The 26046-nt window shown below is 42.7% G+C and overlaps 1 protein-coding gene across 1 annotated transcript; it reads right to left on the reverse strand.

The window, feature by feature from the left end:
- Positions 1 to 220: 220 nt before the first annotated feature.
- LOC104297663 (dual specificity protein phosphatase 13-like) lies at positions 221 to 9943 on the reverse strand. Its single transcript, XM_009897642.2, has 3 exons — positions 9753 to 9943; positions 8829 to 9049; positions 221 to 450 (listed from the first exon to the last, which is right to left on the reverse strand). The coding sequence occupies exons 1-3, from the start codon at positions 9941 to 9943 to the stop codon at positions 236 to 238; spliced, it is 627 nt and encodes a 208-aa protein (XP_009895944.2). The 3' UTR covers positions 221 to 235.
- Between the last annotated feature and the right edge of the window lie 16103 nt (positions 9944 to 26046).

Below are 26046 nucleotides of genomic sequence, written 5' to 3' on the forward strand. Positions count from 1 at the left end.
ATAAACAGGCCCAGGTGGACAAAACTGCCAGTTTGAATCTGTCTTTATTTAATTTTCTTTCTGATTAGTGGTCTTATCCAAAAAATACATACTCAACTCCTGCCAGCTTGCTTATACTCAGCCATTTCCCAAGGAGTTTCTCAGTTAAGCTACAAAGCAGTCCTGACAGCATCCTTGCACTGTCTTCAGTGAGGGCAGCATCTCTTGCTGAGCTGCCAGGAATGCCCCCTTGGCACTAGCAGGCCTCTGCTTCTCTGCCTTTACCTCTTCCTAACTGGAGGTCCAACTCCCATAGTTGCTTGAGGAAGCCTGAGTTGGGGCAAATCCCTCTGTGTGAACGCACAGTCTGAATTGCATCAGCAAGGGACATGTTTTCACAGATCATTAAGAAAGCGAGGACAAGAGTTGCAGATCGACTGATTCCCATTGCACAGTGAACTAGTACTTTGCCTGGAAAAAGGAGAGAGAGATGCAGTTATGCAAGGAGGCCAAATGGTGCAGTTTGTCATGCTGGAACAGAGATGGAAGTGGTGCTGATACTGGGGCTGTGCAAGCAGGTGTGCTCAGCATTGCAAAGGAGAGCTGGTGCAGTGGAGTTCAGGGAACAGCAGGATTTTTAATAGCTGGGGACAGAAAATTTATAATTGTATTTCAGAATCCATGATTGTTCGTTTGGATTTAAATGATGGCATGCTCTTAGTTCTTGTGCCCAGCCTGCCATTCATCGTGTCCTTGCTTGCTCACATGTGGTTTGAGGAATGATGCACTTGATGACAAAGCTTCAAGTCCTCATACTGGAAGGCCATGCTGTGTGAAGCAGCCCTTGAAGGTTACTTGATACCAGGGAGCCAGGAAACTTTGGATTTCAAATGTGCAATACTCAGGGGTGCTTGCTGCTATTACAGGAACAGTGCTGGTTTTCCACAAGTTTTCTTCTCCCTTGCTTAGGGCAATAATGCTTTCTGAGGAGACTGACTGCTATGCAGACCTTGTTGGAAGCGAGAAATTGGATGTTACCACTGAGAACAACTGTTTGCATTTGCCATTTGCACCAGCTTACCTAGTGGGGTTTTTTTCCTACACCCTACCCTCTATGTATATAGTCACTATCCTACCCTAATGATGTTATCTTCCCTTCTGTATTAGGTAATCACTAGAAAAACAGTTAATGAAACGTTTTGAATTCCACAGAGATTTCACTGTGAGGTGTGCATCTTCATTAAGAGTTCATTAGGAGTAATATTGTGGGTCCTTCCATGTTGCTGTAAGCAAGCCTTGGTAAAGGCTTTCCAGGGATCTGGAAGTAGAGGACCCCCTTCCCTCTGCCCAGTTTTTAGTTTTTCTGCTGTGATGACTAACAGAAGCAGCCTGGGAAATGCAATTTCTGTATTGTGACTGCTTTCCATGTTTTTAATGTGAGTCTTTGACCCATGCTGGAAGGAGATAATATTTTCAAAAGGATTACTGTCAGATGGAAAAACTCAGGTTTGTAGGACTTTCTCTCTGGATGTGAACAAAGAGCTCATTCTGGAACTTGAAAACTTGTATCTTGCAAATCTTATAAGATATTTCAACTTTCACAGTTTCATCATATGAGTCAGTAAGAATTTTTTTATTGGAAAAAAAAAAAAGAAAGCAAAAGTTCTGTTGTTCTATTCAATTGTAACCAAGCCTGAAACATTGCAGTGGGGTCTGATCCTTTCACAGAGACCATGGCTCAGCTATTGGGCATTATTAAAGTCAACAGTGATAACAATCAGATTTTAACATCTTGACCACCTCATGAACAGCTTTGTCTCCCATTGTGGGGGACCTAAAGACAGCTAAAAAAATTGTTGACTGTTTAGCACAAAAGTGTCAGAACACTTCTTCACTGGAAACCCTCACAAGTTTGAAGTGAAATATTTTCTGCCTTTTTTTTTTCCATTTAATTTTTTTTTAGCCTGTGACATTCTTAGTCTTTTGTTAATTAATTGTTTAGCTGTGTAAAATGCAATTGAACAGTGATACAATTTATATCCATAACAAGATGAAAATCAGTAAAAGCAATCCCACATTGCTTTTCCTTCCCCCCCCCCCCCTTTTTTTTTTCCTTTGGAGATAGAATAAAATATCTCAGATGCTGCTTCTCTGTAAAATGTAAGGAGGGGTAGAAAGGACAGGCCTTTTCAGGCTAGTTCCTTGTTTTATTTGTGCTTACTGCATCTTAATTTCTCTATTACCAGGGAGCCAGATAAAAATATCCTTGTTGGATGATAAGCCTAGATCCAGCCAAAAACCTCAGACTGATTACTCCCGGCTCCCTGGGTGTTAATTCTGGGTACTTTGTGCACAGCTTTTCATCTTGAATCCCATTTTGTTTGTGACAGAGTACTTATTTAGCAACCATACAGTTCTGACTAATGATGATGGCATAGCCACATGCTCAGAGAGCATGAACATGTGTTGTAAAAGCCTGCTTTGGCCAGCAGGTTGAGAGGTGTTGAATTCCATAATGTATGTGACACAGCCACCTTTCCTTATCCTGGCATGAGAAATCTGAGCTCAGCCCTAAAAATAGGCATGTCTTCAGTAAAAGTAAAGGAAGAGGTGAAAATAGCTCTAGTGACAGCAGGCTTGGACTGAGCATCAAAACCTTTGGGGGAAGGAAGAGGTTTTTCCAACATAATGTCAGATTTGCAGAATCAAAAGATCAAGTGATTTCTATTTGTGTTTTCTCATTCAGATAACATATTCACAGAATTTACCGAGCTACTGATGCCATTATTCCAGTTAAATTACATCTATCTGTCAATTCCATTAATTCCATGGGGCTTCTTGGAAATGAAGCCCTGGGAATATGGAGAAATGCTTTGCACCCCTTTTGTTTTCAGTGTGCTGCATTATCATTAGCCTTCACACCAACCTTGTGGGATATATATTGTGTTTTCTTCCCCAGTGGAGGCACTCCAGACCCAAATAACCCAGGCCTGAGATTTTCAGAGCAGTCAGGGGCATGATTTCTCTTTACCATGAATTTCTCTTTACAGTTTTTTTGTACTGCAAATAAGGCAAAGGACGACCTGTCTTTGGAAAGTTCATGCTTCAGTAGTTTGGAGTAGGCATAACTGCAACATAGTGGCAAGAACTGGTGAAAACCAGACACTCACCCTAACACACACCCTAGGTAACAGAAGCCAAGAAACAACATATTCTGAAAAGTTTTCTTGGAACCATAACTGCTTTCTTCTTCTTTTCTTTTTCTCTCTCTCTTTTTTTTTTTTTCCCAATTTTAATTTTTTTTTTTAAATTCATTTTTATTTTTATTTAAACTAGGTTACTAGCACTGTAAAATTAGAAGAAAAAGAACTTACATTTATTATCTGAACGTCACCAGGAAACGGTGAAACCAATCAACCAAAACCCAACAAAATTAGAAGGCCTCATTCTGGGATTTTATTTGGAATCACTAAATATTTTGAAAATCCTTCTGAATTTAGCCAGATATACTGCATGAGGGACAGGAGACTTGCTGTTCTGAACCCAATTTCTGTTAAACTTCTTGAGTCTGTTTTTTCTGCTACCCAGATGGAGCCTTCTGCCTTGGAGAATGTTCAGCCCCACCTGCACTCTGGAACTGAAGACTGAGCTAAGCACAGATATGGATGTTGCCATTAAATATTGTCTGATGTGGTTTTGTTTGGGGCACCAAGTGTCTGGAATTTGTACAGGCTGGCTCTCTATCATTGTGTATCAAACTCTCTGAGGAATAGGGGTAGATAGTAAGAATACACTGAATTTTCTTTGCTGCTTCTCTGCACATCAATAGAGTCCTTCTAGATCAGCAGCTAGGTGTAGAAAGAAGTCCCAACTACTGATCTTGGACCTAATCTGAATGGCTCTCTAATACACTTGTCTGCAGGAATGTGTAGGTACCTTATCTCTTTTACACGTACACTATCTGTTCCACGTTGTTAGCCTGTGTTTCACCACTCAGAGGTGAGAAATGCCGGTACACTGGCAATAAAATAACTGTTTGTTGTAGATAAATCAGTCGTGTAAAATGATTTAATTAAGGTAAAATTGCTTTGATGAAAGCAGATTTGAATTTACTATGTGATTATTTGTAGCAAACAAACTGAATGTTAAACCTGAGTCAGGAAACAAAAGCTGTGTTATTCTTTGATTTTGTTTACAGGCTCAGACACTTGTGTCTTAGAGGTAGCTGTAAATGGGTTAAGTGACACTTTGAACCCACTATTATGTACTGCATTTGACTAATGCCCAGAGCATATCTGCACTATGTGGACTGACTGCAGTGGGCTTGACAACAGCATATTGCATCAGCCTTTCTCAGGAGGCAGCTGAGATGCACTCTCCCAGCACCAAGGCTCAGATTCCTGTGTGGCAGCTGGACCTCAGCCTGGCAAAACAGTGTTCTCAGAGGCAGTTGCGATGCACACTGCTGTCACAGGGTGGGCAAGGTCATAACCAGGTCTTCTGTACCACGTGCAACAAGCTTACATCCTCCAACTCTGTCTTCTTTTATCCTGTTTGTTTTTAACATACAGTGCACAGAGAAGCTGGATTGATCCCACATTAGAGGGCCATGTTGCAACCTTCTCTCTGAGCGTGTAACAGGATCCCTTAGGAATAATGGGATTAAGTGAGGAGAAGTGGGGGCACTTAGCTTCTGGCATTATTAAATCTTGCAATCCTTATTTGAAATGTTGCACCGCACATCTCAAGCTACTTTTTGCAGAGGCAGACAATAACTGTCATCTGGCTGGGATTTGTGCAGAACAATAACACTCAGTTTTTAACAACAGATTATGGATATTATATCCAGCTCATGCCTGCTGTAACTCTACTGACATCAAAGGGTTTGCACTAGGATAAAGCCTGCACATTCAACTTTTTTGGCCAAATTCAAGTTGGGAAATTCAATGTTGTTGAACAAATCAGTCACTAAATCACATATCTTATTGTCCTTTTGCTACTCATCATTAACTGAGCTAAATGTCCTGAACTAGCCCTTGCTTTCTTGCAGGATGGATTCAGTTTGGCTTAAGACCAGGCTCCAGATCTGCCACCTGGAGCGAATGTCCCAGCTGCCCTCGCTCCATTGAATCCAATAGAATTCTGCTACTCACCAGGAGAAGAGCTCAGCTGGGCTAGTGGGCCCCAGAGGCTCTTCTCACTCCATGATGGTTTTCTCATCTCCTGTTATATTTAGCCACTGTCCTGTACCCAGGTGCAGAATCAATTGTCTGTTTCTTGATTAATCAAGTGTCTATTTTGTCACAACTGAAAATAGCAAAAATCCTACAGAGAGCTTTAACTGGTGGTGTGTCCCTTCTTCCCACACTTCCCGGAACAGGTATGGGCTCTCACCTGCTGGCGAGTGGGAGGTCAAACTGATGTGTATAATGCACCTATGGCACAGTAAAGAGAGAGGACCCTTTTCTCCTAAATCAGGCTGCTTCAATATCCACCACCACCAGAAGGCTGGAGAGGGAGCCTAGCTTTTTCGTTTGCTCCAGTGAAACAAAAGAATGGAAATGCCCTTGAGAGGGCTTGCCATTTCATGAAGCTAATGGGCGAGTTTCAACCTGGCTGTTTTAAGCATGTTTGGAGGTTAATAAAAGGAGAGGCTCTCTGCTTGGGAATTTTTCTCTCTGCATGGTGTTGGTTTAGCAGTTTTCATGGCACACTTTCATCTGTGCACTTGAGTTCTCTTTCCCTCCCTCTCCTGCTAGACTTTACCAAAGTCTGCTGATTTACACTTGCATTTAGCTGAAAAATGCAAATTGTAAAGATGGCCATGCTAAGTGGTAAGACTGATATTCAAGGTGTTACCCCTTGAACATTAGGGAGGAGGCCAGCAATTCTATGACACCATGTTTTTTCCTTGCAGAGATTGTGTATCTGCTTGCTCTTGGCCAGCCCTTCCCAAACAGCTCTGTTACATGGGCAAAGGAATAGCAGGGCTGTGCTGAAGCAAAGGCAGCTAAAGAAGCAAGGTTCATAAAATAACATTTGTATAGCATGGTTGCACTAGTAGTGCATGTATATTTTAATCTATATATCAAAGATGAAGGATGCCATTCAAGGGTGTGATGCAGCCATTAACCACTATGAGAGGAATAGCTCCCAGGTAGGAGCATGTGGATGCACACTCCCCTGATACCTCTTGCTCATGCTCTGGGTTTGAAAAAAAATAGCTTACAAATAAACCCCTTACATGACCAAAGACAAAGTTGGCTCAGCTAAGACAGAAATCTGCAATAAATCTATCCACACTGTTTTTCTGGGCTTCTGGTGTAAAGCATCGTAATTTTTTCTTCAGTGTGATGGGAGTAACAGTTCTTATTTAATCAATATTTGAGTCATAGTTTTAAATATGTTTGTGCTTCATGCAGTTTTAACTTTGACTTATCCTCCCAGGTGGAAAGGAGTATTCAATTTCATTTAAAAAAAGATGTTAAATTCACTTGTAGTAGTTAAGCAGCAATCCTAAATGACTTTTCAGTCAAACAGAAGTACTTTTTTACATCCTGAATTTAATATGAACAGGCCTCTTGTCACCTAGTATATTTTTTGTTGAGCATCACTGCTTATAATAAATGCTGGTTTTTCTCTTCTAAATGATGTGAGTAACAATTCCCTCCCTTGTCTCATCTCTGCAAAGATCATGGATATTTAGCTGCTAAATTTCTTAGGAAATTTGCTTCCAGAACATCTTGTTTATGTATTTCCTAAACTGTTGCACTTCCCTTAAAATAATGAATGTCAGCAACAGCTGGACTGTATATGACTGAATTTCACCTTGTCTCTATTCCCACAACCCTGCTTCCATATGGAGTTCAGTAAGCAGTCTCTAATAGCATGGGAGTAAGGGTAAATACACACTCTATACACTGAGTTCGTTGTGTTTGCCTTGAGATCTAACTTGTTCTGCATTCTTAACTTTCAGTATTTGGGCGTGCATTGACCTGGACAGGCTGGAGAGCTGGGCTGAGGGGAACCTCACGAAGTTCAGCAAAGGCAAGTATGGAGTCCTGCACCTGGGGAGGAATAACCGCATGTGCCAGTACAGGTCTAGGGGTTGACCTACTGGAAAAGCAGCCCTGTGGAAAACGACCTGAGAGTTCTAGTGGACAAATTCACCAAGAGCCAGCAATGTGCCTTTGTGGCTAAGAAGGCAAATGGTATCCTGGGGTACATTAAAAAAAGTGTGACCAACAGGTCAAGAGAGTTTCTCCTACCCCTCTGTTCTGCCCTGGTGAGATCACACCTGGACTACTGTGTCTAGTTCTGAGCTCTCCAGTTAAAGCAAGACAGGAAACTACTGAAGAGTCCAATGGAGCACCACAAAGATGATTAGGGGACTGGAGCATCTCTCTGACAAGGAGAGGCTGGAAACCTGGGGCTCTTTAGCCTGGAGAAGAGAAGACTGAGAGAGGATCTTATCAGTGCTTATAAATATGTAAAGAGTGGGGCTGGTCTATTCTCAGTGGTACCCAGTGATAGGACAAGGGGAAAAGGGCACAAACTGGAATACAGGAGGTTTCACTTGAATTTAAGGAGAAAATTCTTTACTTTGAGGGTGGTGGAGAACTGGAACAAGCTGCCCAGAGAGGTTGTGGTGTCTCCTTCTCTGAAGATTTTTCAAAACCCACCTGGACACATTCCTGTGCAACCTGCTCTAGGTGTATGTCTGCTGGCAGGGGAGTTCACTAGATGATCTCCAGAGATCCCTTCCAACCCCTACCATACTGTGATTCTGCAATTGTGTGACCTTGCAAAGCACTGTGCTTGTTTGCTTTTGTGGCCATCACAATTCACCTGACTTTTTTTTTTTATCTCTTGGCAGTTGATTTGGAACTTTGGGTTTCGGTTTTTCATAGGTGCAGATCTAGATTCCCCAAATAGTTAGTGGTTGCACAAAGACAAATTCTTCCCAGCAGGATGGATCAAACTCTCCAAACAGAAGCAAATGCTGACCTATCTAGCACAGAGGCACACTCTTTTCAGTTACTGTATGTCCCTTTCGTAGCTTGTATCACGTGGATCAGATCTACTAGCTGTATATAATTTGGCTGGGTAGTTAGTATTTTAGGACACTCGTTGATGTTAAAGCTTACCATGATGCAAGCAAAACAGTTTGCTGAGCATATGAATGTTCTCATAATAAATCACTTACTTTTGAGTGGGCATTTTGAGTTGGTTTTGTGACACAGTGGAGTCTTGTTTTTGTAAAGATATGTCCTTAATGATCCCTCACAAGCCCCAGGCCCCTGGCATTGTACCTAGCTTATGTTTAGTGAGTCCAAAGATTATAGTGGTTATCTTCCAATGTCATGGTTATACTTCTTCTAGCAACAGCATGACATTATCTCCTGCTTCCCAGCAAGTTCTTCCCTATCCCGTGTTTGTAGGACTTGCACAAATTGTGGCATTATAGTTGATTCTTCATATTCAAATATGATGCTTTCTCTTGTCTTTTCACTTTATCCCAGCTTTTGTTTTAGACTCCATCACTAACTTGAAAAGGTCAAGCCTGTGTGCCACCTCCCAGGTCACTGTGTCCCTGTAGGAAATAAAGAATTCTTGCTATTTGGTCTTTTGCTAATGAATAGCACTATGAAAAGCCCCTTTGAAAGCCTGTTCAGTTCATCCCTCCCTGGTGCGGGAGGTAGGCATGGTGCTGCTTGGTGCTGTTTCAGGAGGCAGGCATGCTGCTGCAGCCTCTGTAGGAAGTTGGTATATGCCATATACTATTTGATAACTTGCCCTACTTGGCTTCTACATGGGAAATATACAACATGCACAGATGGTCTGGTTACCTCTTGGGGAACTCAGTGCTGCTTTTATGTATTGAGCAACTGGGTAGAAGTAAATGCTGAGATCAAAGTTTGGGTTGTCCTTTGCTTCTACTCCATAGTAATCCACAGACAAGTCTTTGTAGAACTTGGGTCCGGTGTCAATGTGAAATCGCCCAGCAGCAGCATCCACTACATGGGAGATGCCCATTTGGCTCAGCTGCACTTTGTCACGAGCGATGTGCCTAGAAGAAGGACTGTGGGTTACATTCACCTGCTGCACTGCAGTGTGGGGCACAACGTGCTGCTGGTGGTGCAGTTTGTTAAAACCACGTGAAGTTGTAGCAGCTATTTTCTGACAGGTTGGACAGATCCAAAGTGTCCACCTAAATGCTTCAAGACAGAATTAACTTGGCAACAGACTGCATTTTGCATTTCTTGCACTTTTCTACCAAACATCAGTTTGGGTTGTTCTTACCAACTGATGAAAAAGAAAAAGGTGGTGGTGATATTTCTGCACAAGTCAAGTGCTTTCTGGTTTGCTTTCTCACCAAGTCTGCTTTGTTGAGTACCTGTCAGACCAGAGGACTGATGCTATGTAGCAATGTGAGGAGAAAAGGCAGCTGATCCTGCTTTACCTAGCTCTGACATGACTGCCTGCAGGACTGAAGCCATGGCCCCACCAGGCTCTTGCCGCATGGGACACCTGTACTAATGCAGGAAGATAAATCAGGAGAGGGAATATTCTTGTCGGATATTTAGGATGCCTTTTCTCTATCCTACAGCATGTTATGCACAGCTCAGTCTTGCTCAATGCTTAGACTTACTATGAGGGGTCCCCAAATTAGTGCCTAGCTCTCTGTTTTTAAATTAAGAGTGGAAGATTTGGGAAGGAATAGGATGGGGGCTAAGAGTTACATTAATGCCTTTAACCCTTCCCTCTCTTACAGGTCCCCCACATAAAGGTTTGGCCAGACTTCATCCGCATGGCCCATGGGCTGTGTGCGTGTCCAGAGCAGGCGCCGCAGCTCCTCCAGGGTGGGTGTCGTGGTGCTGCAGTGGCTGCCAGCCGGCCCACTTGAGGCGCTTCTGATCTTCGGGCGCAGTAAGTCCCTGCTGCACAAGGAGTCCCAGGCCATCCTGAAAGGTGGAGGGCAGACATTCACCACCAGCCAGAAGCATTTCTGTGCTTGTCCTCTCTTCATCTTACATTCCCATGCTCCCTCACAAAGCTTGCCCATGGTTACAATAGTAAGCTTTTGGAGGCAGGTAACTCTTTCTCTTGTGTGTTCACATGCTTGTCACAGCAGAGGCCATGACTGGACTTGGTAATACTGGTGCAGTCTAAACAATGACAGTCCAGTGGCTCTCAGTCTTGTGTTGTGATTCAGACAATGATTTGGAAGCCTGTATTTCTGAAATAAAGTGGTTTATTGTTCCAGTAATTTGGAAGCAAAAGCTTTTGCAAACAACGGGGACTCAGTAGGCTTATTTTGAACCGACTGCTCAACCCTTCTTTCTAGGTATGTCACAAGAGTTGATTAAAGCATCATTATTATGTTTTAAAAGATTTTGCTTGTTCATTTTCTTATAGGAGGCAGGAAAGTTCGTACTTCTATCAGGAATTACTACCACAATGAAACAGCCCAGACCTTGATCTGCCAGCAGGGGAGTTCTGCTTTTGATGGAAAGAGGTAGTGCTGCATAAAATGTGCTTCTGTAAATGTAGCAACACAGTGGGTATATAGAAACATGTTGCTAAGTTGGTATGCTGAGCTTTCCCTTTACCCATGTAACCAGGGCTTCCTTATATATACTTTATCCGATTTGTCTTTTGTAATTTGCTCAACAAACAGAGCGAAGCTGAATAGAATTGGTCGTGCAAAATCTTATTCTCTTGCCAGCTTTGACAGGGGGAACTCTGTGAGGAGTATTTTGGTTCTTTCTAATGGTAGTTACCAGCCACATTTTTTGTCTTCATAACAAATGTTCATGGTAGAAAAAAATCTGAATGAGTAAATTATAGTGGTTCCAGCTGCCATTCATATATATTTTTATACAAAGTTGTTTCATTTGCATTCCTCTCTTCTTGCTCCCTCCAAGAACTACCCATTTCTAATCTTGAAGTAAATACTTCAGCTACAAGAGGAAACACTTTTTCAGCATCACTTTATCTCTGGAATTACTATGTTCTCATGTGATGTGTTTCTTTTGTATTAGTAGTTCCTTGTGCTAGCTATAGGTTTGAACTGTTGGGAGGAATTTTTGAGAGGAATAGAAATTATAGTTTTACTAGAGTTTTGTTTTAAGAAAATATTAAAAAATATATACTTCTGTGTTTTAAAATGTAGACAAGCATTACACAGATGTTAGGAAGTCTGTCTCATGCAGCTGTCTAAGACATAGGTGAAGTTGTAGTCAATGAGTCAAAGCCTTGTTCTGGCACTGCCTACTGAATGTCTTTTGCATAAACAATTAGAAGAGTCATTTGAGATACAGCAGTCCAGGACAACAAACCCAAGCCCTGTCTTCCTGCTGAACATCTCTATCATTTACAATTAAGTTGTATTTGTATTCAAGCACCTCCATTGACCATGTATTTCCAAACACTAACTGTGGTAAAAAGGTTGCCCTAGTTTCCCATCAGGATACTTTGACTAGCCCTGAGTTCACATTTTAGTGTACTTTTGTTTAAAAATACTTGTCTTTACATGCACAAAGTCTCAAGACTAGGCTGCTTTGGGAGCTCATTGCACCTTAATATTAATCCATTGTTTTGCTGAATGAGAAATGGAGCAGCTAAGTCCCTAAAATGTCCACAGAAATGCAGGAGGGAAGTACTGACTGTTGTGTCAGTTTTAGGCCACAGAACATTGACTAGAAGCCGCTCTTCTGCTGTGCACTTTGGGTGAATTGCCTTACTACTCAGCTGCCAAGAAAGGCCCTCTGTTATTTCACTACACCTTCTGCCACCTTCACAGGCAGCCTTGTCCTCTTGAATACTGGTTGAGTTGGTCCTCTTGCGTTCCTGGGATGGTCTTGTATTGTTTGTATTACAAAGAGCTCCACTGTGGAATGTGCTTCCTTCCCAAATGTGCGTATCTCCTCCAGTGCAGCTTTTACTGTGAAAACAATAGCAAATGTTCTTGCCCATTTTGTATGGCTTTAAGCAACAACTCCTTTAATACTGACCACCCTGGTGCCCCCTGTGCCAGGTTTACCTGGCTCCCACTGATGATCTCAGACACCCATGCTGACTTCTCTGAGGCCGCACAGGAAGTCTGCAGGAGAAATGGGCCTTGCGTTTCTTATGTCCTGACCACAAGGCTACCTGCCAGTTCATTAAGTACTTTCAAAAATAATAGCCTTCTCCAATCCTTCCAACCTCATAATATCTGTAGCAAATGTTCCCCTTTTTTGATGTATCTTATTCCTGGCAGTGTGGCTAATGACCACTCTAGGGCACTTCTCACTCCCTATAAAGTTGCTTTCAACTGGTTGTTTTTTCTGTTTTGTTTTCTTATTTAGTACTGACTGTTATCTCTTCCTCTTGCTCTCTCCACTGTATAAATATTTCAATTTTTGTATTATCTAGCCTCAGAGGACTGAAGGGTTCTGTCAGCCTTGCTTTTCTAAGCTTCCCAGGAGCAGAGAATTACAGGGCACTGACCAAAAGTCCTGGTAATGCTGCATCATTCAGCCTGCCATTAAGATGGGGAAGAACAGGTAGCGACTCACTTGGCACAGCCCTTCTGGGAGCTGTGTTTTCCAGATCTATAACTCCATTCCTGTAACCACTGGGCATATAACTGAAGCACAGCACAACTTACAAAAAGTGCTTCTTCAGAATTATTGTTATTATTATAGTTGTTGTTGATGATGATTAATATAAAAAACTTGTCTTTCTAGAGTTGTGTAGGCTTGGCAAAAGTATGTAGTGTGTGCTAAATGAGTATCAAAAGATCTAGAGTATTGGTCTTTATCAGATGGGTGTGTTTCTTCAGAATTACCCTAAGATGACTTCCAGTTTGTGCTCACATTCATCTTGTATTATAGCTAAGAAATGTCCTCCTGTTAAGTACAGACATGAACTGCTGACGCTATACACAAAACTTACTCCATCTGGTCCCATTTTTTCAAATGGAGACCTTCTATTCTATTCTATTCTATTCTATTCTATTCTATTCTATTCTATTCTCTATTCTACTCTATTCTATTCTATTCTCTATTCTACTCTATTCTATCAGTTCAGGTAAACTGTCCAATAAAAAGGAAGAACTGGGGTCCAAATGTAAAATGTTAAATAATTGGAACTATCAGGCTGTGAATGATTCAAAAGCAGTGAAGTCTGTGTTATTCAACTGATACATTGACTAACAAATACACTGAAGAAGGCAAAAAAATAAAAGCTTTCCACAGAAAATGTGCAGACAGGAAAACACTTTTTTTTCCCCAAATAAATGACTCAGTTCTAGCATCAATCTAACATTTTAACTCACTAAATTTATACATGCAAGTGTCACTTGCTGAAATGCCCATATTAAAAAAAATTAAAATAACACAACAGTGCTAACCATGCTATCATTAAAATTTTGTGTAAGATTTCATAAGAAGCATGAACAGATTAAAATAAATTAGGGTGAAAAGAAAATTATTACATGTAATAATATGGTTGTTCATTAAAAAATATATTTTCAATGATTCTCAGCTCAGTTCCTCTGTATTTGCTTTCTGTAGTGGATCTTTTTGTCATGTGTTGTATGAATGAGCAATACAGTTTTAAAGTACCAGTCTCTGAATTATATGGATATGAAATATTCCTGATCTTTGCCCTGTTGGAGTTGTACTGCGCTAATTGTTCAATCACATAAGAGAAATTTTACCATTATATTTAGATAATTTTGAATTAGTTTTGAGTACAACTGTAATTGTGTCTGAGTTGTGGAATAGAATTTTCTTAATTCTGACTAGCATGAGAAATACAGAGGCCTATTGTAGAGCAGGTCATCCTGGTGATCTAGATTATGAGACAGGCTGTACCTGTCACCACACCATGTCTGCATCTATAGCTACCTTTCTGGAAACGCATTTAGTGTCTTTGCTGCAGGTGGGCTATGAGAATGGTCAGGTGAATGGTTCCCTGCATATAGACTATACCAAGAAGAAAGAAAAGTGGTCCTGTGAGAGGTCCCAGAGAATATCTCCTTCCTATTTAGGCTTCCTCTCTTCCCAACAGTGAGTGCCCCTGTGGACTGCATATACTGTGGACATTTTGATTGTTTTTCAATTAATTCAGTGACTACAGCTTTATCTGTAACATAATTAGTGCTGTTCAGCGCCATGCTGAGGAGAGGGCCTTTAGAGACAGATATCCCTTGACATATGTCTCAGTCCTTGGAAACATGTGCTGCCTTTGATCCAATTTCTCCAGCACTCATGGTATTTAATTAAGAAGAAAAAATTCAAGTAAGTGTAATTTGATAATTTCACATTACATTGGTACAAGATCAAGCTGATAGAATGGTGTCAAGGCTGGGATGGGATGGCACAAAACTCTGCAGCATGATGCTGTGAAATCAGGAGGAAGAAACAATTCTTATGCCTAGAATATTTAGTAGAAAGCCTATATCATCTTCTGCTTTTCCTTGTATTTTCCAACACCGAGATTAAAGAGAGATTTGAGTATAACATAAAGATATCAGTGCTCTCGTTTCAATGATGTATTTTAATCATCCCAGGCATTGTATTGGCTTTTGTGTACAAGCAGAAGATAGACATTTTCCTGTAAAAATATTTCTGATTGTTTAAATCCTCAGAAGAAAGCTCTCTACATCTCAGGCTGGTATGTCATCTTGTCAGTGGAGATATCAGTCTGACTGCACAGCAAGCAGACTGATTTGTGGTGGTACATGACCAGGCTGAAGCCCAGTGTTTGGCCAAAGTAGGTAGTGTCACATTCATGCCTGTCATGTATTCAAAAGTCATAAATGTTTCTCAGAAAGCCTATACCTTGGAATGATTCCTTCAAGATAACATATGTTTGAGAGAGGAGTTTGTGTTGCCACATCTCCACACAAATGACAAGTATTACTGTCACCATTCTTACTTTCTTGGTGTTTAACCCAATAGTCTCAATGGAGCCATAAGTTACCAATTGCTAGGAGTGCTGTGGGATATAGATGGTATGAAACAAATACAGCAGTGACGGAGGTAAGGCTGGCTGAACTTGAAAGCTGAGATGGAGGCAGTTTCCAGGGAGGCATGAAGTATTTGAGTAGCCAACTGTTTGTAAGAAAATCTCTCCAGCAGCTGGAGGATGTAATCTGAACAGCACTTCCAAATTTAGCAGAAGCTTCCAGACCTACAACTTTAACCCAGCCATACATATAGGGTAAGGCACCCACTTGGTGTGACTTGGCAAAATCCATTAAAATGGACTTGCTCTCAACAGATAGCGGAGCCTATGGTGAGGAGCAGACAAACTAAATTAGCTGTTATATTGGATAGCTTTGAACAGCACATGGAAGAGGAAAACATCCTGTTGGATTTTTTTCCCCTCAGTAGTACATTGGTACCAAATTTTCTGTCAGAACTGGAGTGAGACTGTGACACGTTTGCTCTGTCCAAGTGTGACATTCAGGAAAATCAGCAGTGACATTTCTTAGGCAGAGAAGAAATAAATCAACCTGTCCTGTTTCTCAAATACGCTAAATTTGGTGCAGCTTCCACTGATACTATGGGTTGCCAGGCCTCAGAAGCCTCAAAAATGTATAATTTTTTCATAGCAAGTCTGTGGGGCAACCAGCATGGCTCAGACAGGATGATCTTGACTGTTTCAGGATGTACACAGGCCTCTTTTTTGTCTGTAATGGTAGCATAAAATATTCTCTTGTCACCAGCTGGTTAATACACTCATATTTACTGACCATGTGTGGTTCCTGATGGTGGCTAGACAGAAGCAGCCATCCTTTCACATGCAGCAATGTTTCACCAAATGTGCAAAAAACTGACTACCTCATGATTTTGCTGTTTTTTTCTAGGTCTTGCATGAGTATTTATTTTATTCTTCACTAGAGGAAATACTCTTTGTAGAGCTACTATCCAGCTTTGACTGGATAAAAGAGAAGTGAAAAAAAAAAAGGGGTAACTAAATGGATTTTCCCTGACCACTCCTCCTTCACAGAATACAAACCCAAGGGTTTTCTGGACACAATCAAATCATATTTTTGTAATATAAATGGGATCCTAACCATGTTTCTGAGTCTGCACTAGACAGGGTTGGCCACAGAGAGCATGCTTTACAGAAATCATGGCTGATAGATAACACCACTAAAAGGACTACAGAGGTAAGAAAAGGAGATAGCTCATCCACCCCAAGGTTTTCTGTGGCTTCTTCACCACTGAAACTTGGGTATATTTTGTTACTGAATTGGACCTTTTATTTACTAGTTAAAAATTTTACATGCCATTTTACTAGCACACCTTGTACCTACCTAAGGCTGTGCATTAAATGGGCTCAGGCACTGTTAACAATCTGCATGTTACAATTTTTATTTTTTTTTTAAACTTGTTATAGCATCAGCCATTAAGAATTTATTACTAGTGCATTTTAGGTGGTGCTTTACAGTCATTTAATTACAGCCATCTAGTAATCATTACATACATATGCATTGAGAGCAAGAACCCTGGCTTCTACCTGCCAAGACCAGAGTTCAGGCCCTCAGGTGTCGGTGATGTCATTGGCATATGTAGGGAAACACAAACATTTAAAGCTGTGCAGGGAGCTGTGTTCCTCCCGACACTAGGTGTTCATGAAGTCATCAGCTGGAGCTAGAGCACTGTAAAGCTCTAAGGACCTGAACTTGGCTCTTGGCAAGCAAGCAAAGGAAAGTCAGTTCCCCTCCCGCCCTAGTCCCAGCAAAGATGCAGGGCTTTTGGCTGTTAGCACAGAAGTTCAGCTGCAAAACTGGGCCCTCTGGAGCCCCTTTTATACCATTAACCCAAGTAGATCTGGTAGAGAATCAAACACACTGCATGTAAGCCAAAGGCAGCATCCAAAACACATCTACCACATCTTCATCCTGTTGGTCACTGTGACTGTATGCCCATGTTTGAGAGTCTCTCTAGCTCCCTGCCAGGCTACTGACCTACATCAAACATTGTTGCTAGTTGTCTCCTTCTGCAATGGATCTCAGCCATCAGTCTTGACCAATCGTTGGTTCTAAGAGTCTGTAACACCTTCCTCCATTCAGTTTTGACATTTTTCACTCCCTTTTGATGAAACAAAAATCCCAACCTACAGTAATCTAGTACTAAACAGCTCTTGGATGTGCCACCTTCATAAGATGCTCTTGTTATCACCATGCTCCTGCTTGAAGACAAGCTTGCCTAAGATTCAGTTCTTCTGTCTTAAGGCTTACTCTTCTCCTGTGCACAAGGGCTGTTACATTACTTCCAGCAATGACTTGTCCTTGTCTTATGTCCTCTGCATGGGTAAACTCAGTTTTTGCTTCTGGAAACACTCTCAGAGAACTTGAAGGATGAAATATTTCTGAAAGACAAGCTGGCAAGTTGATGCAGTTTGCTGTAAATCAGGAGTAATGTGTGCTACTTTGATTTCCTCTTGGAGCTGCTAGCAACCAACTGGCTTGTCTGGCTGACACTGGTGTTTTGGTACAACCACTCCAAAGCTTTCACCATTCCCAAACAACACAAATCCTGGCTGCTTTTTTCATGACTTTTAGTAATGGTTTACCAGTATTTGCAGCCTGCAGTTGCAGAGAGCACACAGAGCTCTCTTTACTAAATGATGTTAGTACAGCATGACCCTGCAGAGAGGGCTGCATACTCTTCATTGAGCTTATCTAACTTTCCCAGGACACCTCCAAAATTATCTGAGGCAGGATTCATGTTTGTTTCTTGCTTCAGCAATGTTCAGAGGCCAAGAATTTTCTGTGTTGTGCTTTGCACAGAACCCCAGTTTGTAATGCAGTCCTTTAGCCTGTCCTGGGCTCCCACCAGAGTTTAGCAGGCCACATCTGAAGGTGAATAGGGCCACTGTAACAATAACTAATATAGCAGTGTCCTCCATCCCAGCACTGGAAACTACCGACTTCAGAATGCAAAGAATTTCATTAATAATGAATGGTTTCTGCCCTAAGGACTTAACCAAAAGGATGGCACAGTGCAAAGCCCTTCTCCCCTGTGACTAGCTCTGGTATGTTCTTCTATCTTAAAAACAATATACTGCCTTTCGGGGGGAGGTGAGGAAGCCGGGGGGGGGGTGGTGTCTGTTTTGTTTAGAAGCACTGACAGCTTCACTGCTCTTTGTTCTTGTCCTGTGGTCTCTAGCAGGACCACAAATATACTTCTATGCCACACAACTTACTTGAGACAGCAGATACATATCTGTATGCTGGCCTAGCAGGAGGGTTGAGTAACCTGCTAGGAAGGAAGAAGGGAAACAGCAGGAGGTAGGCAGCTGCAGTTCTTGAGCAGTAGAGTGTGTTTTATAGTCGTCTCTCAGTGATCCTGTGAGGAAGACACTGCTGTTCCCATTGCACAGGCAGAGGTGGTAAAGTTAAGTTGGACAATTTTTCTACATCTCTCTGCAAGTCAGAGACGGGAGGTAACCCAGGGACAGAGTACTGTCAAACACTGGTACCTGGTACTATCTTCCTAATTGTTTCTTCATCTTTCTTTCTCTTGCCTCTCTGACCTGAAACTTTCTAGCAATGTGATAGCCATGGTGGGACTCAGAGGTTTGGAAGGATAGTTTTAGTAGCCTCTGTTTCTCACCAGTACCTTCCGGCAGAAAGATAAACCACAAAGCTGATAGCAGGCTCCTGTTGACCATGTTTCTGGCTACAGAGCTGGGAAGGATAAACACCTCCTTAAGCACTCCAAGACAGAACTAGAATGAGAGAAAGGAATAGAAATCCTCTCACAATGCAATAGCTGGAAGCAATCCAGCTGTTCTCTTTTATTCCCATCATCAGAACTATGGTCAGTCCCAGTGCAAGTTTGGCCACCTGTCAAATCAGGTTTGTGAACTAAAACTTATTGGAATTTGACACGCTCTTGTCTTGGAGCACGCTGGTATGATCAATAGAGATTCCTTCTATAGCAGTGACACAACACGTAAGCTACCCGTACAGTTCCAGATGTCCCTCATAAATCATTAAAATGCTGGCCAGTTCTAATCAGACCCTTTGGGGTATAACGTAATGTACTATTTGAGAACTAAACCAAATAAATCAAGTTAGTACAGAGGTCAGACTGAGACTGAGCAGAGCTGAGACTTGCTTGCTGATGTGTGTATAGTCTAAGAGATGCGACGGAAGGAGATAAAATCCCAAGTCAGCTAAGCAAATTGCTTTCTTCTTGTTTTAAAATCTCACTACGAAGTCTGCTGAAGGGGAAAAAAAAAAAACCCAAACCAACAAAAAACCCCCAGAAACTCATTATATTCTGTAGCACAGATGATTTGAAGTCTAGAATTTCCCAGCAGTTGTGTTAGCTCTTGGGATTACAGGTATTTATAAGTATTTGTCCTTTAGGTTAACTGCTACCATATTTCTAAAACAAACTAGCAGTTAAAAGTATGTGCCCCCAAATGTCACAGATCACCTGGCACAAAAAGAATAGAATGCATGTTTATCTAGAGCATAGAAACCAATTAACCACTAGCAAAAATAGTTCAGATCTCATTAGAACGCAGCTACTGTTTTTGCCCTCTGCAGTCCTGCCTGGGACACAAGAGGCAGCTTTGTGAAGGTGAGGGTGCTTTGCAGTGCCCAGGTGGTGGGAACCAGTAAAAGCCTGTGTGCTGAGGTGTTGCTGCATAAACCCAAATAGTCATCGCTTTCTCTTTGATACAGAACAGGTGAAGTGTCATCTACAGTTTTCAAGTGTTATGTGACTCTGAGGACAACGTGGTATGGAGAACAACCAATCTCCATGGCAAACATATAGTTTGGCCACCATAAATACTATCTGACAAAGAAAGATACTGAAGGCTAATACCCTCATTCATGCTCTATCTGCATGTACCTTTTGTTTGTTACCTTGTATTTAGAAGACACAGTTTGTGGCAGAAGATCCTGCTCTGCATGGACTCTGCAGATGCTAAAGCTATGTAACTCTCAGTACAGCTGTTTCATTCCCCTTGCTTTCCCTGACACTTTTTTTGTCAAACCTGTCTGTTTGGCCTACACTGGGCAGAGTGCTTTTAAAGCCTATACAGCAGAATAGCTTAGCACCTGAGCTTTACCTGTGGAGCTGTATTTTTAGTAGTGGTCTGCGGGGAAGGCTGTCAGAGGCCCCAGCAGGCATGAATATCAGAAAAGGGTTTTGCTCTAATCCTGCAAAAGCTGCTGTTATGCTGAGTGCAGCCTTTGCTGTGGGGAGGTGAAAGTCGTATGAACTCCTGGCATTCATGCTGGTGGCTCTTGAGCTGAAATGTCTGGAGAGCAGTGCCAGGAACTGATCTCAGACTTTGTCTTTGGTAATGCAAACCAGTAATCCAGGAAGTCACCATAAAACAGTGAACAAAGTCTCTGTGAGATACTAGCATTAAATAAAAGAGATAGCCAAAACCAGGGCAGTAAATAACTGGTGGTGAACAGAGTGGAACTTTGGCTGTTTGAAGGATGCACCAACACCAAAATGGGTGCATGCATGGAGCAAGGTGGATTAATATTGTGTTGTAGTTTTAATTAAATGTAAACCAAGTCTGAATTTTTTTTAGGCCTGATGGAGAAATAGCTGAAACACAGATGGCAACACAATAATCGGTTTCATTGGAGGTACAGCACACCTTGTGGGAACTTAATGAACATTTGTTAGTCAACCACTATCTCCTAACCCACTTAACATGCTCTCCACTTAATTTGTATTGCTATTGTAGTAAAATTGGAGTCCCCAGGTCAGACTCGGCTTTCACGACTCTTGTAGTCTCTGCAGTGTCAGCAGGAAGCATGAACCAAAGCCTAAACTCAAGCAATGTGTATTTCTCTTAATGAAACCCAAAGCCAGGTGAAATATTTGGAAGAGAGGAAACAGGATATGGATCCCCTTTGGGGACTAAGGGGAGGTTCATAGTACTCAGAAACTTGGCCCACGTTTATGGTCTCCTCCCTTTCTACTCCACAAATGACTTGTAGCATTTTTAGGCAAACATGGATCTATCATATGTTGTGAGAGAACCTTATCAGAAATTTGGTGATTCCTGCACTCCAGGGCAGAGGAAACATGTATTTCTGCTTTGGGTTTTTATGAAAGTAGGAAGATGAAATTCAAAATAAAACACAGCAGATGAGAATCTCATGGAGACAGACACTGGGAAATGTTTAGACAAGCTTTATCCCCAGTCCTTGAGCTCAGGATTTAGCAACTAAAGCATAGAAAGACTTCAGAAAGACAATGAAATGCATTTTGGCTTCAAACACATTTCCTCCAGAATCCAATGAGAGTTGTGCATGTGACTATGAAGGTAGAATGTAGCCAGCAGTATGGGGAATAGATGTAATGTGAGAAACTCTCATGCTATATTATTATAGTCTGAATTGTTTCCATCATTTTGGGTTAAGTAATTCCCCACTATCCGTCTCAAAAGTGCAAACAGTACAGCCTTGATGTGCCTCAGGGAAAGGAAGCAAACCAGCCTTTGAATCTTTACCCAACCTTACTGCTCATATTTTGCTTTCTGTTCAAATCCTTTAATATTTCATTCCCATAAAAAAATATTTACCAGGGGGTTTTGTGGCAGCAGTGAGACTGTGTTTATTATTTTAGGAACACCACAGGACTGGCTTTAGAGAAAAGACAAGGCAGGAGCCTAGAGTGCTGCAAATCTATCAGGGAACAGCATGTTTTCCACCTGTTGAGGCAGCAACCACAACAACAGATGCACATAATAATTACCTACACCTCAAAAGCAGCACCAAGTCCTGCACCTTCTGCTCCCCACCTAGCAGACAGCTTGATAACAGAATTAGAAGAGAGGAACACCAAGAGAATAGGGTAGGTAGTGCTTTGTGAAGAACTAAAGAACAGCTCTTATTAAAGAGCAACTGGAAGGTGGAAGATGAGAAGGAAAGATCTGAGGCACCGTGATGCTAAAAGATGAGTAGAGCTAAGGAACTACAGGAGTCTGCTTTATTTTTAGAGTTGTGGTCAGGTTTTCACTAATACCTTTTCCAAGGCTGCTCTCACTTGTACTCTTAACATCAGAGATAATTTCTACTGATAAGCAGGTGCCACACATGCCTGTTAGAGCCCACTCTTTCCCAGAGATGGATGGTCCTGCAGCAGCACAAGGAGCACAGACCCCTGTAGTGTAAGGTGCCTCATCTGAGTAAGTAACACCACAAGTGACCGTGACCCTGTGCTACAATCCTGTTCTTCTTCCTCCCCCTGATAGCTGGCATTGGGAGAGTGCTGAAGCTGTGCTACACTTTTGTTTACAGGTGCCCTAGAGCATCTGGTATAAGGAGAAGGGCTGAGGACAGTGAGAGGGATAGGGATGCACAGCAGGTGAAGCACCTTCAGTTCCTGCTAAAGTGCTGAGCCTTCTGAGGCTATTTTTCTCCTCTTCCTCTGACTACAAAGAAGAAAGAGGAGACATTTGGCTGGGTGAGGACTACCAGAGCCCAAACCACATGAGCTCTGGAGTGGTTTATACCCTGGTAGTTCCTTACTTGCAGAAAGGAACAGATCCTTCCTAGCAGGGATTTGCAGGGGAAGGGAATGATCTCAGCCCTGATTTAATCTTGACAGAAGCAGATGATGAGAAGACTGTGTGCTGAGTTGGAGTTTTCCTTTGAATTCCTATGGTGTTGAAGGCAGTACTATAAATAGAGACAGTATCCTTTTTACCCTGGTACAATTCTGTCTCCAGCCTCCCATACAGACAGCAAGTCTGCTGGTAGGGTTTTAGCAGGAATTAATTTAACCCAGTCTTCTCTTTCTGTACTTTTTTACTCCAACCATCCCAATGACTTCCACAGCCATACAAACATATTTCCTCAATAAAAATGTTCTGAGGAAGGCTGCTGATATTAAAAATCCCTCTATCCTAGTTATAAATAATTCATAGAAGCCTCAAAATACACAGAGTTAGTATTGGGGGGGGGAAGGTGTATGTGTGGAAGAATAATTCCCCTTTCAAACTTCTTAATCTCTCTTCTTTTTTTTTTCTCTCCAGGTTTTGATTTTGAATGGCACAGCATTTTATTCATAGTCTGTTTCACATTTTCTCCAGCATAACTGGCTGGCCAGTTTCCCTTCCCAGTAAGGACTCCTGTGAACATCATCTGAAAAGAACACCCAGATACAGTGTTTTATGGCCATTACATTAAAGATAGATCACTAAGAAATAAATACAAGGTAGATTAGTGTTTTAAAAAAACCAAAACACCACCCAGCAACAAACAAAGCAAAAAAAAATCCCAACCAACTCAGATTTAAGCAACTTTTTCAGTGAGAGATCCTCAGCCTGGGAATCCATCTGGAAAGCAAACTAGAATTTCACAAGTATTGGAGTTTCTGAGTGAAATGGCAAAGACAGTAATCTGGCCTAGCCCTGCAGTTGTCTCACTGCTTGTGGAGCTGGCTATAGTTAAAATCATGCTGCTCAGTGCATGTATTGAGTTCACTGGGAGCTGGTTTGTAAACAAGCTTAAAAGTACTTGCCTGGTAGTCGAAGCTCCTGCGCTGCGGTGTCTTGGTTTACTTTTGTTTGAATAATGCCACTTAGTTTCCTCCTAATGTGCCAGTTGCACAACAGCTCTCTAGCCTCTCTGTGTTCATCTTATTCGAAGCCTATTTTTAATTGTGTTAATGATAAACCATAATCCCCTACTCACTTTGGACCTGCAAGCATCAGCTCGAGCGAGGCGACTGGAGGGCAGCAGCAGTGGGAGGCTGAGTTGTGACAGAGGCCGGTCGTCAGGTGGTGTAAGCAGATGTGACCCGGCCGGCCTTGCTGGGGCTGCACAGGTCTACGGTCGGCATGCTCGTGCTGGTGGCCATGTTAGGATTTGCACTAGAGGTGTGCAAGGTGATGTGGCGGTGGTTTACCCTAGACAAACGGGGTTTTGCCTTGTGTGCTTGTTGGCAGAGCAGTTGTGGCTCATCCGCGATGTAACTGAGGGGCGACTGGACTTATTCCAGGCCCACCCACGTAGGTGGGCACCTGCGTTCATCCTTGCAGTGAACCGGTCGGGTCTGACCCCAGCCGTGTGCGTGGGTGGTAAATCGGGGTTGCCCCGGCACGCGTGTTCTGCCGCTGGGCGCTCCCTCGGCGGGGCGAGTGTGGGTGGGCTGTACCCCAGCCTGCCGGGCGGCACAGGGCGCCTGGGGCGTGCCGGGGTGGGCGCGCTCCCACGCAGAGCTCCCCGCATCGCTCCCCGCGTCGCCTGCTCCGTTTTCCGAATTCGGAACAAACGGGTCAACCCGGGCTTGAGGTTCGGCGGCGGCTGGGCAACGGCCACCACTTGCCGCAGCCCCGCCGGCTCTCTGCGGCCCCGCTCCCCTCATCGCCACCCGCCGAGGAGCCGGCCGGCTGGGACAACGCCGCCACCTGGCGGCTCAGTGCTGTGACTAACGGGAGGAGAGGGCCAGGCGAGGGGCCGTGTGGGTGCGCCTTGCTCGTTCTCAGCCCGTGCCTTGCCTGCACCCTGCCTGCGCTGCATCTTCTGGGGGTGAACGGTGTGTGCGGCATCATGGCCTGAGGCATTGCATGTTGCCTGTTACTCTGCAGCGCTTACAGGAATTTGCCATCAACGTAAGAGGCAGGTTTTCCGGTTGCACCAACCAGTTTTCCAAAAGCACCCAAGTTCTGTCACATAAAATGCATTCAGTTTAAAGGTTCTCTTGTATGCCCTTTGGTCTACAGCCAAAACTGGCTGTCTGGCCTCAGTCCTGCTGCTGCTAAGGCAAGGAGAGTTTTCCTGGAGGTTGGGAGTGTGAGAAACACTTGTGCTTGGCGCTGGAGGCATCTCTCCAGCCAGACCCAGTAGTCCTTTTTCTCCAGTTGAAAGTTGAAATTACTTTGTTAGAGTTAACTGGTAAATGCACATTTAATTTTGGGTTGGGTCTGAAGCTGATCATTCCTGCTGCTGTGTTTCTGTTCATCTTGCAGAGCAGCCCCGGAGCTCTTATTTCCTTAAGCAGGGAGCTAAAGCAAAGAAGAACTCCAGCACTGCTTTCCTGCTGCTCACGGCTGTCCAGTTCCCAGGGTTAGTCCACAGCAAACCCCACTGAGATGCTCAGTGTGAGGGTCAGGACCTCAATGCCAAATGCTCTGCTTTGGCTCCTATAGCCTGTAGATGAAGATATCACTGAAGAACGTTATAAAAGGTGGTGAGTAGTCTGTCCTAAGGCAGAAGTCTGCCTTGTAGGCAGCACTGGGAACAAGAAGGAATGTTGTTGTCCTTGTTGCTGCCTTTTCTTGAGTAGCCAGCTCACATGGTGGGAAGTATTCATGCCTCGGCATTCCTGAATTTGGTACTAAGAATGCAAACAACTGCCATCCCCTGGCTGGCTTTGTGCTGTGAATGTTTGTCTGCTGGGAATGGAGAGCCAGATGTGCTTCACATAGTTTCCGAGCAGCACTGATCCGTCAGATGACAGTAGCTATTGAGTGCTCTTATGGTGGCCCAGAGACACAAAGATGAAAGCCTGATGCCTGTCAGCACCTTCCCTGCCATTCCTGTGTCCCTTCAGTTTTCACTTTAGTCCTCTTACAAAAGCAAATGCCACAGAATGCGATGTTGCAATGTTAATGACATTTAATTTTGAGGGGAAAAAAATCCCAAGCTTTATGATGTTGAACTGTCAGACAAATTTGGGGTTTGCTGAACTTTGTTGTCGAATGCTTCCTTGCACCCTCTCCCATTGCCCATGAGGCTGTTTGGAGCCTCAACTGGGATCCCACCTTCTTTTTCAGAGAAGTTTTTCACAGTATCTCATGGCTAAATTTTTCTAGGGAAGATGAACAATATTTGAATGCTATCTCAAGTAGAGGTATTTTCATGACAGAAAAAAATACTAGTTTGCTGAATAGGCAGAGGCAAAACTTGGAATAATTTCTTCAAGAGTGGCTTGTGTTATTTCCCGTCTGCTCTGCCTTTTACCCCCAACTCAGTGGTTCCACCAATTGTAAAACCAATAACTAAACAGTGCCAGGTTTGAGTCTTAAAATACAAACCACTTTAGATACAAGGGGCAAAAGAGCAAA

The sequence above is a fragment of the Dryobates pubescens genome, chromosome 8 (assembly GCF_014839835.1).
Source record: "Dryobates pubescens isolate bDryPub1 chromosome 8, bDryPub1.pri, whole genome shotgun sequence".
In the NCBI taxonomy this organism is placed as follows: domain Eukaryota; kingdom Metazoa; phylum Chordata; class Aves; order Piciformes; family Picidae; genus Dryobates; species Dryobates pubescens.

Excerpts from the sequence above, each read along its gene's own strand:
- LOC104297663 (XM_009897642.2), bottom strand. The coding sequence starts at position 9,943 with ATGGCCTGGGACTCCTTGTGCAGCAGGGACTTACTGCGCCCGAAGATC. Across the intron at positions 9,050-9,752 it reads AACCTTTATGTGGGGGACCT|GCACATCGCTCGTGACAAAG; the intron begins GTAAGAGAGGGA and ends TCCTTCTTCTAG. Across the intron at positions 451-8,828 it reads AGCACTGAGTTCCCCAAGAG|GCAAAGTACTAGTTCACTGT; the intron begins GTAACCAGACCA and ends TCCTTTTTCCAG.